This window comes from Peromyscus leucopus, chromosome 1 (genome assembly GCF_004664715.2).
Source record: "Peromyscus leucopus breed LL Stock chromosome 1, UCI_PerLeu_2.1, whole genome shotgun sequence".
NCBI lineage: Eukaryota > Metazoa > Chordata > Mammalia > Rodentia > Cricetidae > Peromyscus > Peromyscus leucopus.
The window spans coordinates 19339867-19353062 of NC_051063.1; the positions used below are offsets into that span (position 1 = coordinate 19339867).

General features: G+C 46.2%; 1 protein-coding gene across 1 annotated transcript in view; it reads left to right on the plus strand.

Annotated features, from left to right (window-relative positions):
* Nucleotides 1–13196, plus strand: part of Dmrt1 (doublesex and mab-3 related transcription factor 1) — a 112079-nt gene that overhangs the window by 28180 nt on the left and 70703 nt on the right. The window contains exon 3 of the mRNA XM_028895092.2: nucleotides 11541–11824. Within this exon, the coding sequence (XP_028750925.1) occupies nucleotides 11541–11824 (284 nt within the window). The remainder of the gene's footprint in view (nucleotides 1–11540; nucleotides 11825–13196) is intronic.

Sequence of the window (13196 nt, forward strand, 5' to 3'; positions counted from 1 at the left end):
GCTGTTTGCAGAAACAACTCTCATTTGAGGGGAGCTTTATTCCAAAAGATGGGAAGAAGGAAATACTTTAAGGGAACCATACAGAATCCCAATGGTCTGATCCTTAGCAGTTTTCACTCTTTGGGGCTGTTTCTGAACACTGGTAGCAAAGAGGTGCATCTTCAATGTACAGGGAACTTTGGGGCTTCAAGAGGAGGTGCCAGTAGAGGAGAAATACCAAGGAGTGGCCAAGCATTTGGCTTCCACGGGTTCAGCTTGCAACCCTGTCCTCTGTCCTTTCCTGGCTAATACAGTTGTGTAACTGTAAGGGGATGTGGCATTGGATGTCAGTTTACATTTAAATCCCCAAATCTCATTTTCATCACAATTTGACCATAATTCTTGCTCCTATGCCATATAAATGGGGGAGCATGTCTGCTCACTCTCAGATTTGAAGTTTCTCTCTCTGTGATCTGCTCAATTCCACCTTTTCTCGGTGTGGTATTTAAAAAGTGTGATACAGTTTGTGGAACTCTGAAAAGATTAGACGGATCGGCAGGTGTGGCCTTGTTGGAGGAAGTGTGTCACTGGGGGATGGGGGTGGGCCTTGAGGTTTTCACAAGCCCTCACCTGGTCCAGTGCTTCTGTCTTTCTTGGCTCGTGGACCAGGATGTAGCTCTCGGCTGTTGCTCCAGCAACATGTGTGCCGCCATGCGAGCCCTCGGCTAAACGCTTTCTCTTACGAGTTGCCTTGGTCGTGGTGTCTCTTCACAGCCATAGAACAGTGACTAAGACATAATTAAACACAAAATCAAAGGAAAGGGAGTAGAAAGGGCTTGAGATAATTTCCTGTTTGGGCTATCAACTCCCCCGTAATGGAGAGTTGATTATGTTTTATTTTCTTTTTATTTGAGGGGAGGTAAAACTGTGGAGGTGAGGAAAGTACATCGGGGTGAATGTTTGAAACAGTCTAGGTTGTGGTTCAGTGTGCGTGTGATACGCACCTGTCCTTTAATGTGGCCTTAGAGTGCAGCATTACAGCCCTAAAGGTCAAATGCTTCCTTTACAAATTTGGTAAGATGAAATGGTTTGCTCTACCCGCGTGCAAAGCCTGGAGGTCACAGACTATGCTAGGAGAAGTAATTATGTGCTGTAATGGGCAATTACTGATAATGGCCTTGCAGGGTGGCAGAAAATACACAGCCCCACCTTCTTGGCTGGAACGAACATTGAATAGCACATTAACTTTATAGCAAGCTGAAAGTTCGGCCCTGAAACTGCAGCCCCCACCCCCACTCCCATATAAATAAAATTCTGTCTTGGGGAAAGCGCTGTAGCAGCAACATTAAGTCAGAAGCAGAGAGGAAGGGGTGGGACAGGGGGGCACAGGGTTTTGGAAAGGGAAGGAAGGGATGGTGAGCTGTGCCCCACCTCGTGGAATCTGTCACTCAGTTGCAGTCGTCCCTGTTCCCAAGAGTGCACAGTGAGTGGTTGTTGCTCTCCTGGCACCAGATTTATGTTTGACATTTAAAATAGCCCTGTCAGGACTGCCTTGTGGGAGAAGCAGATTGTTCCCGCACTTCCTGATTATGGCTTTAGGGAGTGATATCACACTGAGTGCACTCAAGGCTACTGTCTGACCTCTGAGAAGGCCAGGAGAAGAGGTCTGTGCTCCGTTCCAAGTTCGCTTGCCTTTGGGAAGCCCTGCAGGTGCAAGCCAGCCCCCTGTGGTGCCCTAACGAGGAGCACTGTGGACAAGGACTTTGCTGGGAGCTGTCCCATGACTTTCTGGCTGCATGCTGAGTATGTGAGGACTGTGTTGTGGTCAAGATAACAGTAATAGCATTTTCCATGGGCTGGAGCCTGCCTGTTAGACATGTAAGGACTTTTTAGACAATTATACCCATGTTAGGAATAGGTTCTGAGATGTGAAACAGTCAAGTTGCTTGTCTGATGGGCAGGTGGCAGGAGAGTCCAGATCTGTTTCAGCAGTTTGGCTCAGAGTGGGTGTTGTCACCCCCAGGTTCACTGTCTGGCCATCTGCAGTCGTTACTCTGATCCAGGCTTAAGGATTGATTAATCTGGAGGTGACTCATTGCTTAGAAAGCCACCTCAGAATTAGACACTGGCCTCCAATTGCTAGAAAAAGAAATGTCTAGAAGACAGAAGTTTTCAAACATTTCAGTTGCAGAGCCCCTTAGCAGTCTTAAAGATATTTGAGGGTCTCAAGAACCTTTGCTTATATGGGTCATATCTGTTGATACTGTACAAAGACTGAAGTTGAGAAATCTAAAAGTATCTTTGAAAGTTAGAATAAGTGTCCGAGTTAGCTTCCCATCACCACAGCAAAACACTCTTAGTCAGGGTCACTATCACTGTGATGAAACACCATGACTAAAGCAACTCGGGGAGGAAAGGGTTTATTCGGCTTACACTTCCACATCACTATTCAGCATTGAAGGAAGTCAGGACAGGAACTCCAGCAGGGCAGGATCCTGGAGGCAGGAGCTGATGCAGAGGCCATGGAGGGGTGCTGCTTACTGGCTTGCTTATCATAACTTGCTCAGCCTACTTTCTTGTAGAACCAGGACCATCAGTCCAGGGGTGTCCTTACCCACAACGGTCTGGGTCTTCCAACACCGATCACTAATTAAGAAAATGCCCTACGGGCTTGTCTACAGCCTGACCTTGGAGGCTTTTTCTTTTTCTTTTTCTTTTTCTTTTTCTTCTTCTTCTTCCTCTTCTCTTCCTCTTCCTCTTCCTCTTCCTCTTCCTCTTCCTCTTCCTCTTCCTCTTCCTCTTCCTCTTCTTCTTCTTCTTCTTCTTCTTCTTCTTCTTCTTCTTCTTCTTCTTGGTTTTTCTAAACAGGATTTCTCTGTGTAGTCTTGGTGCCTGTCTGGATCTCACTTTGTAGCCCAGGCTGGCCTCAAACTCACAGAGATCCTGCTGGCTCTGCCTCCTGAGTGCTGGGACTAAAGGCCTGCACCACCACTGCCTGGCTTGGAGGCATTTTCTTAATTGAGGTTCCCTCCTCTCTGATGACTTTAGCTGTGTCCAGTTGATGTCAAACTAGCCAGCACAGCGACTAAAAGCAGCCTGGTGAGGAAAGAGTCTATTTAGCTTTCAGGTTCCCGTAACAGTCCATCAGTGAGGAGTGTCAGCAGGGCCTCAAGCAGGAACCTGGAGAAAGAAACTAAACAAAGGCCGTGAGGGGTACTGCTTACTGGCTTGCTCCCCATGACTTGCTCAGCCTGCTTTCATACACTACTCAAAACAGCCAGACCAGGGGTGGCACTTTCCTTAGTGAGCTGAGCCCTCCCACATCAATCATTAATCAAGAAAATGTCTCCACAGATTTACCTATTGTAGACCAGTCTATGGAGGTAGTCCTTCAACTGTGTTTCCCTCTTTCCAGGTGACTCTAGCTTGTATCAAGTTGATAACAAATAAAATAAAACCCAACAGCCACACAGCACAGTGAGCCCATTAATTGCTAACATAAGAAAAGTATTTTAGGGCTGAATAGATGGCTCAGAGGTTAAGAGCACCGACTGCTCTTTCAGAGGTCCTGAGTTCAATTCCCAGCACCCACATGGTAGCTCACAACCATCTGTAATGAGATCTGGCGCCCTCTTCTGTATACATAATAAATAAATAAATCTTTTTTAAAAAGTATTTTAATGAAAAATATCTTCAGAAATTAAGAATGAGAGCATCTCTGTACATGTCCTCAGACCTCCTTCCTGGGGGTGCGGCCATGTTTGCACAGCCGTTACTGCGTGCTGCTGCTTTGGCTGAAATAGTGAAGAAAACTTAGCATCACAGAGATGAATTGCCCAAAGAGAGCCCTTTCAGATAGTTGGGACTATTCTTGACCCATACTTGACAAATGGTCATTATAAGAGACAGGGTTTCACTATGTGGCTCAAGTTGGTCTAGAACTCACTGTGTAGCCAAGATGCCTCAAACTGATCATCCTCCTGCCTCGGTTTCCTGAGCCCTGTGATTACATGTGTACCTATGCATCACCACTCTGCCTTGGTCTGTGCCCTCCTCTGCTATTCCCATTGCTCCCCTCCCTGCCCCATGGAATCTTGAGTTTAACAAAAGCTACGTGAAGCCCTATGAAGTAAAATCCAGATTTTGCTCTCCATACTTTTATGGAGGGTCTTCTGCTTCACTTCAGATCCCCTTTGGGCACAAGCATCATGTCATCTATCTAACAAAACCTTCTCCAGGTGATGGGCAGGGCAAGGCGACAAGGTGAACCACCATTCCATAACAGACAGTGGAGTTACACAGAGAACCTTGGAGAAGCGCCATCAAAGTCCATTGTCATCTGTTGTGAGCAAGTGTCGGGTGACCCTAGAGTTTGACAACTAAGAGGATACTAAAGTTGGGACACAAGCAAGCAAGGTCTGTGATACTGCCTGGAAAGGTTCCAATCATTTGCATCAGTTGCCTTCCTCCACAGATCAAAGTTGGGTGTAAAGCATGGATAGGAGGCACTAACTTAATTAGCTCTCTATAATCCTCTGTCATTCTCTCTGAGCCATTACGTTTTTATAACTTTGCAGCTCTTCCATGGAGATTCCTTAACGTTTCTCCACAACTGGTGACCTCAGTGGGCCTGATTTAATCTGCTCAGATGTAGGAGGCCTGCCCCTACCTTTTTCCCCAGGGTACTCTTGAGGAGTGAGGGATAAGAGATTTAGATAGAAATATAGAGGGGAGAAAGAGACAGATAGAAGAAACACAGGATAGCCTCGGGAGGGCCTGGATCCTAATCCACTAGCCCCTTCTGTCTCTTATAAAGGGCTTTTTAAAAAGTGCAAAAGACCTCCCCCTAGCACAGCCAAGTGCAGACCCTTCCAAACATCTGGTAACCAGGCACGTGGTTAATCCATTCCCTTAATGCAGCCCTGCTAGGTAAAGCAAGCTCAGATCTCATTAGGAAACCTCTGTGGGTTCCCACACTCAGACTTACCCAGGCCAAAGGTGAACATGACTTACCCTTCCCCGATAGCTCTCTGGGTCAGAGTAGCCCCTGGTTGGCTGTGGCTGTTGTTTCTCCATCCACCATACCTGGCTGTTGGGGGAGTTCCTGGTTGGGAAAACCATCTGCATGTCTAGCTTAACCTTTTGCTTTAGGGAAATGTACTCTCCTTAATCTGGGGGGATAATTGCCCATCCCTAGGCAGGCTTGATCATCTTCACCTGTATTGTCCTAGCACAGATGTCTTCTGGACTGCTCCTCAGGCTTTAAAGCCACAAGCCACTTAGCACACAGTTTGCCTTTCTTTCAATTTCTTCCTTGGGAACTCTGGCTTGACATGAATCCTGCCACATTTGTCTCTGAGTAATCCAGAAAGACCTGCAGAAGGAGTTTTCTTTGGGCCACTAACCAGCTCCCAAGTAAAGACATGGAGACTTATTATTAATCATGAATTCTCAGCGTTAGCTTAGGCTTGTCCCACTAGCTTTTTAAACTTAATTTAACCTGTTTCTATTCATCTACGTTTTTGCCTCAGGGGCTTTTTCCCTTTTTTTTCATTCTGTATGTCCTACTTTCCTGTTTCCTCCATGTCTATCTGTCTGGACCCTGGCATCTCCTTGGTGTCTCTTTTTCTTTCTTCCCCAAGCCTAAATTCCTCTTCCTAGGTACTCTCCCTATCAGGAAGTCCCACCTGTACCCCTCACTCTCTATTGGCCATTCAGCTTTTTATTAGACCAATCAGTGACCTTAGGCAGGCAGGGTAAAAACAGCAATTATGTTTTACATAGTTAAAAAATGCAACATATCTTTACATAGTTAAACAGAACTCCACAACATAAACAAATACAACACATCTTCACATAGTTCAACAAATGCAACAGATCTTTGCATAGTTAAACAAATATTCCACAGCAGACCCATTTATCTGCTTTACTATTTTTCTTTTAAATCTCCTCTAGTTCTTTTACTTTGGTGACATTCTTTACATGCTCGTGGTCTAATTCACTGAGCTCCGACAAAGCTGTTCCTACTTTATAAAGATCTTGCCCCACTGAAGAAGCTGCCGAGGCTCCATACCAACCTGGAAGACCCTCAGGACAGCTTACGAAGCTGGGGACCTGCAGGCAGCTCACCAGGTTGGAGTGTCCTTTCCAGGTGCCTCACTTGGTTGGAGCCTCTCCCAGGCAGCTCAGATTGTTTGAGAGTCTTCTTTTCAGCTCAGCTTCAGCTTATATTGCTTACTGTCAGGCAGGAGTCCAGTGAATCTGCTAAATTTCAGGGACTTCCTGAAGCTGCTGAGCCGTTTACCTTCCTGCCTAAGGAGTTTCCCTGTAGGGTGTTTCAGTCTCTGAGGAAACTGGTACACAACAGCCTGTCGGTTCAGCACTTTCATGGCTTAGACTACTCAGTTGTTCCTCAGTGTGGGACGTTTCAGGAGCTGATTAATAGGGACATGGGAATGTCCCACAGAAAATGATTTTTTAAAAAAGCAGCCAGCTAGCCTGTCTTCTTGTTCCAGTGAGGAACACCCCCATTTTACCCTCTAGATCCACAGAACATCATATTCAAAGGACAGTGTTAAGCAAACGGACCTTCTAGTTCTGAGTTCATATTAGTTGGTGAAGCGTAATTTTATGTTTGAGATTTACTCATATTTACTGGTGAAGGTTTTGCCTGACTGGCAACACATGGAATTTTGAAGCTAAGTAGCACAGGCATCTGCAAAGTATAGAATTACACATTTTAGGGGCTGGAGAGATGGCTCAGAGGTTAAGAGCACTGGCTGCTCTTCCAGAGGTCCTGAGTTCAATTCCCAGCACCCACATGGTGGCTCACAACCATCTGTAACGAGATCTGGCTCCCTCTTCTGTATACATAATAAATAAATAAATCTTTAAATAAAAAAGTCACTTCTTTTCATTGTGAATCAGGTAGTATGGTTGGCAGTGGTAACTTTTGGTTTCGTTGATGGTCCTTTTCCTCCTTCGCATAAGAACTGGGTATAATTCTAAGCTTGAATAGAGGGTTTAAAGTGCAACAATGCTGGGAACCATGACACTAGAGAAGAGAGGAGAAAGCCTTCACCCACCTAAAATGAATTACTGGTTAACTACCATTAATATGCTGCAGGCCCAGAGACCAGCATATAACACTTCAAGATCAATAAGGGTGTTTATCATGTATGGGTATTGATCTTTCATGAAGGAGTGAATCGTATTTCACATTGCATATGTTAGTACAAAAAAAAAAAAGTAACAGGACTGTGAAGGCTTGTCGGAGAATGAGATGTTCAAAAGGTGCCTGTACCGAGCCACGTGTGAGCATTAGAGTGGCTGGCCTGCACATGGATATGTGGAGACAAGGGGCTCAGGGTGTATGCGATGGTATCCACTTCTCTGCCTTCTGCTACCCTTCCAGCTGAATCTGGTCCTGCTGGCATTCTGTGCAGATCAGGACTAGATGCCAGTAGTCATAACACTTAAAACATCAGATTTGCTGCGTGTGGTGGTGTGTTCCTGTAATCGCAACACTTAGACTGAGGTACAAGGATCGTAGATCTGAAGCCAGGCTGGGCTACGTAAGGAGACCCCCACTCAAAAAACAAACGTGAGTGTCTGGTTAAAGTGTAAGACCCTAGGCTCAGTCTCCAGCAGTGGGGAGAGAGATCTGACTTTCTATTACAGTTTGCATCATGGCAGAAAAACCACTGAGTTGATGATCCAGTAGGGGGTCACTGGTTAAGAAAAGCACCACCTTTACTTGGGCTTGATGCTGTGGACTATCCCTTATTGAACAATATTGGTAAGTTTTCATTCCAGAAAGACACAGAGTGGCATCTAGTTTCAGATTTTTTCAACACAATCATTAAGATACATCTTTTGCGGTCCATACCTCTGGTCTTTGTATTAGTGGTGTTGGCTGTGGAACTTAAAGGATCCTGACATGATGTCTTAGGGTTTCTATTGCTGTGAAGAGACACCATGTCCATGGCAGCTCTTATAAAGGAAAACATTTAATTGGGGCTGGCTTATGTTTAAAGGTTTAATACATTATTGTCATGTGGGAAGCATGGGAGCATGCAGGCAGGCAGGCATGGTACTGGAGAGGTAGTTTAGAGTTCTACATCTGGATTGGCAGGCAGCAGGAAGAGAGAATGACACTGGGCCTGGCTTGAGCATCTGAAACTTCAAAGCCCACCTCCAGTGACATATTTCCTCCAGTAAGTCCACACCTACTCCAACAAGACCACACCCCCTAATAGTGCCACTCCCTATGAGTCCATAGGGGCCATTTTCATTCAAACCACCACACGTGATACACGTGAGGCCTTGAGACTGGCTGGAGGAACTCAGAACCAGACCAAGGGAATGCGAGCGTTGGTGTACTTAGTTCTTACTGTTTTTCTCCTTTGATTCAGAATGAAGTGTATTTCTTGTTTGTATGTGAAAAACAACTTCATGAAAGTTATATGTCTATACGTATGTATGTGTACACACATTAATTTTTTTTTTTTCTGAGGCAGGGTCTCACCAAGTAGACCTGGCTGGCCTCAAACTCAGAGAGATCCACTGTCTATTCCTTCCAAGTGCTGGGATCAGAGGTGTGTACCACTGTGCCTGGTTTGAGGTGGAAATCTTAGGTTGAGGGTTTCCACTGTTTATTGGGATGCTTAGCTTGGCCTACTTAGATGACCCACCAGTACTCAGGGCTGGATAATCCACGACTTCATTCATCCCTTTCTTTTTAATGTCTGCATGATTTGTCATTTTTGAGATGTTTATGTCTCTTTTGTAAGCACATTAAAGGACCCAACACTGAATACAAAAGTATTAGATACCAGAAATTACCACTTATGCCAATGAATTGTTTTATTTTATTTTATTTTATTTTTGATGTGTATATGCGAGAGGATCCATGTATTTGTGTGCACCGTTTGTGTGCCTGGTGCCTGTAGAAGTCAGAAGAGGGCACTGGACCCCCTGGAATTGGAGTTGCAGGCAGTTATGAGCTGCCATGCGTGCTGGGAACTGAACCCAGATCCTCTGCAAGAGCTGCAAGTGTTCTTAACCCCGAGGCCTCTCCCCAGCCCGTCTTGTTGTTTTGCATAAGAAGAGAGCGGGGAGGAGAGAAGAAAGGAAAGAAAGAAACCCGTGGCCTGCCAGTGCAGTTGTGGGAGCCTCTGGTGGGTGGATTCAGATCCTTGCACGAAAAGGACTCTATAGTGTTTAAAAGAAGGCTGTATGGAGGCTTCAGTTGTAGACTTGACCCACACTTTCCAGGCCTTGCTCTTTGAGTGCACACACCCTCCCTGGCACGTTTTCTCTTCTTCCTCTCACACGTTTATCCAGGACCACTCCCTGAGTGCTTTGGGGCCACACATCATGCTGGGGATTTCTCCGGGAGCCTCTTCTCCACGCCTTAGTATGCTGGACCCTTCATAGCTAGGAAGTAACAAGAGCCTGTGGTTCTCGGAGCTTGTTTTTACCTCGTGTTTGTTCCTGATGCTGTGCTGCTAAGAAGCCATCACTTCTTGCTCTCCTTAGTTAAAAACACTTGCTGCTCTCCGTCTGGTATTAGGCTAGGCACCGGGGGCACGTGGCAGCCTGGAGGTCTGGTGCTCCTTGCAGGATCTTATCATCTGGCCATTCGCTGCCATCATCTCTCTCTGTTTGCTTCCTTGTTCCAAGCTGTTTCGCAGGCCAGATGCTGTTGCTTCCTTCACAGCACAATGGGAAATCGCAGAGACCCGTCTCCCTCTTGACCAGCTCTGGCTTTGGGTGGTTTCTGAGCATGGGTTGACTCTGCAGCTCGAGCCTCTGCCGTCTGCCACCTTTGGCTTCTGTGGTGTTGCTTCGGCTTTCCTCAGTTCATGCCTGAGCTCCATCCCATCCCCCAGTGTAGCCATTGCCGGGTAGTGATGTCTGGATCTCATCGTCCAGTCTCGGTGGCTCCCAGGAAGTCTCAAGCTCCTTATTTTCATTGAGCCCCGGTGTCTACATTAAACAGAACATGCCCCTCCCTCCCTCTGCCACACACAGACTCGGCTCTTCATCCCCTCCCCCATCTTCAGTCCTGATGTCCCATCCTCCGCCATCTCTCTTTCTTTTCATGTCCCACATGTCCCTGCACCGGGCTACCCTTCCATTTGTAGTCTGATGTGCTCCGTCTGATCTTGTGTCTCTCCACAGTTGGTCTTTCTCATCTCTCTTCACTTTTCCCAAGACTTTCCATCAGGTGGAGCTCCCATAGCACAGCTCTGTCCACCATCCTTCCAGCTCACAAATCTTCACTGGTTCCTGTTACATCCCATCTGGAGAGCTAGATAAAGGCTCCCAGGCCTGGCTGGCTCCAGCTACCTTTCAGCCCATTCATTCCGTCCCTGCTTTTGTCCTGTTCTTCTGCCTGATGCCTGCTACTCTGTCTTCTGCCTTTATCTTTTATCCGTGTTCTTTTCTCCTCATTTCCCACCTTTTATTTTACCCCCCCCCCCCCAGGGATTGAACCCAGGGCCTAGATTCACCACTCAGCCCTATCCTCAGCTCTCTCTTTCCTTTTCCAGAGTGTAGTGCGGATTTTTTTTTTTTTTTTCCTCCAAAGGTCTAACGCTTCTCTAAACTGCAAGCTAATCTTCCCTTCCTCTGAATTTCCATAGTAGTTTGCGGGTGTTGCTGTTATACTGGATGATTGGAAATCCCGCCTCCGCAGCCTTCACCTGTACTGCAGGCTCCCTGTAGATAGTACAGGGCATGCTCCTGCCGTTTCCGGGGCTGGCTCATCTCTTAGAACATTGAGTGACTGTCCATTGGATCGAGGCCAGAGACATTAGTTCAGTTTCTTATTTAGACAGGTTACAGTGGAGACCCTCCTCCATTTCAGCTGAAGAATCAGCCGAGAGTTTGTTACCTGAATCCCCAGATTCTTGGCAGATTCTGAGGAATAGGACGGGCTAATTACCCTTTGGGGGCTAAACCGACTCTCGTCTCAATTGTGTGAAGAAAGGCTTTGTTGCACCGCGGCCTTGATTGGCTGGTCCACAGAAGTTCAAGCAGCGCTAACTGTACTTTTGCAGAACAAGTTGGTCTATTCCTGGTCCATACTCTGGTCCATACTAAAGCATCCAGTATTCACCCTGGGAGGACATAAAGGAAACTGTGTGCCCAAACTCAGTCCCTCCCTGAGTTCCTGGGGTGACATTCCTTTATCATGTGGTAAGAATTCATAGACAGGTTAACTGGATTCGATCTCCAGTCTCTGGACATTTGAGGCAGGGGGCATGTTGAGGTTGCACTCTCAAGCTTTATGGAATTGAATCTACCTCTAAAGTCATTTGGTATTCCCAATAAAAAATAACTTGGCAAGGGTCTTTCAGCTGTGCCGCCAGCAGGAAGCAGCCTTGGAACCCTGCCCTTGTGGCTGAAGCAGCGGATGATTTCTCCCTTGCATTTCCAGGCTCTTTGCTCACCTGGAGGGTGATCTTTCAGGCGTGGCCAAGGTTTAGAGGGCAAGATGTGTGGATTCCCCACACTAAATCTTACTTGTCTTCTTTTTTTCTCTTCCTTTTTAGAGGGACGCATGGTCATCCAGGATATTCCTGCTGTCACCAGCAGAGGGCATGCCGAGAACGCACCTGACCTGGTGTCTGACCCCGCCTACTACAGCAGCTTTTACCAGCCATCTCTGTTCCCCTACTACAACAACCTGTACAACTACCCGCAGTACTCCATGGCTCTGTCTGCTGAGTCCTCCTCTGGGGATGTGGGAAATCCCCTTGGGGGATCCCCTGTGAAGAACAGCCTTCGGAGTCTCCCAGCACCTTATGTGCCTGCGCAGACTGGAAATCAGTGGCAGGTATGACCCAGAGTTAATGGGATATGAGAAACACACATGCATGTAAAATGTACGTGCATGCACACATGAACCATGCACATGCCTAGTTTGGCACACATGTAGTCACAGTATGAAAAGCACGTTGGTTTTTCTTTCCATCTGTTAATAATGCCATTTAACTCCAGAGTTTGACTGCAGGGACTTGGAAGGGCTTATGCATGTATTTGGGTTGGTTTCTAGTTTTTCTTTTCTCACATTGTTGCAGAAATACTCAGGTGGCCAGAGTTAGATATATCTGTGGTCCCACCTCCTTCAGCTTTCCCTGACTTGGGACAGCTTAGAATATATTAGGTGTAGCTTCCTGGGTGGCAGGCATCTCCCCACAAATTTTTACATTGGGCGAGAGAGTATTAGGATGTATGTTTGCATGGCAGAAAGGGTTGAAAGGGAATTAAATTGTGTTGCAAAGGCCCAGTAATATAGGTGGGTGTTTTTTTTACAAATGGATATCCGTCTTTCAAAGTACACGCACATGTATTATTAAAATAGTGTGCAGTCAGGCGCTTTCAATATTTGGAGCCAAACAGTGTTTTGCCTCATTAGGGAAAGAGCTTTGTCTGGAATGGTTCTGTTTCGGGGGTGGACCCATTTCCATCCGGTCATTCATCGTGTCAGAAGCACTCCGAGGCTAGACTACAGTGTCTACTCCCATCTTAGGAGTGGGTACCTGAGAGGCTAGACCCACACCACCAGGCCGCAGAAGATGCTGTGATCCCACAAGAACTGTGCTCACCATGTTTGAGTGGACATGTGGAGGCTTTCTCAGCACGGATTTGATTTCAGTTCAGTGTGACATATAGCCAGGAGTTGGTGCAAATCTTTGATGCCCTTTTCTCCTTCCGTATTTTCTTAGCTTTATTGAGGCATAATTGAAAAATTGGATACATTCATATGGTACAGTGTGGTGTCCTGATACATGTGGACACGGTGCATTGCTTATCACAGTCAGGCTAATGAAGACCCCACCTGTGTGCATGCTTGCATTCACCTAAGATTTAGTCTGTATTTTTCAGATTATAACCACCACATTGTACATTAAACTTCCAGAACTTAAAATTGAAAGTAGAAACTTCGATGTATGTCTCTCCACTTCCCTAACCCCAAGCCTCTGGAGAGCATCATTGTAAATTTCTGTTTCAATAGTCTTTAACTTTCTTCAGCCCAATTCTAAAACGTTATGACCTTTTCCTCTTATCAAGCCTGTTTCATTCACTTGTTTTTGAAACGAGGGAATTATTAATATTCAAGTCATCCCACTTTAGAGAGGTCCCTTGCTATGCTCAAGGATCTGACTTGTCCTCTGAGCTGCAGATTTCTCTCATACACTTTACAT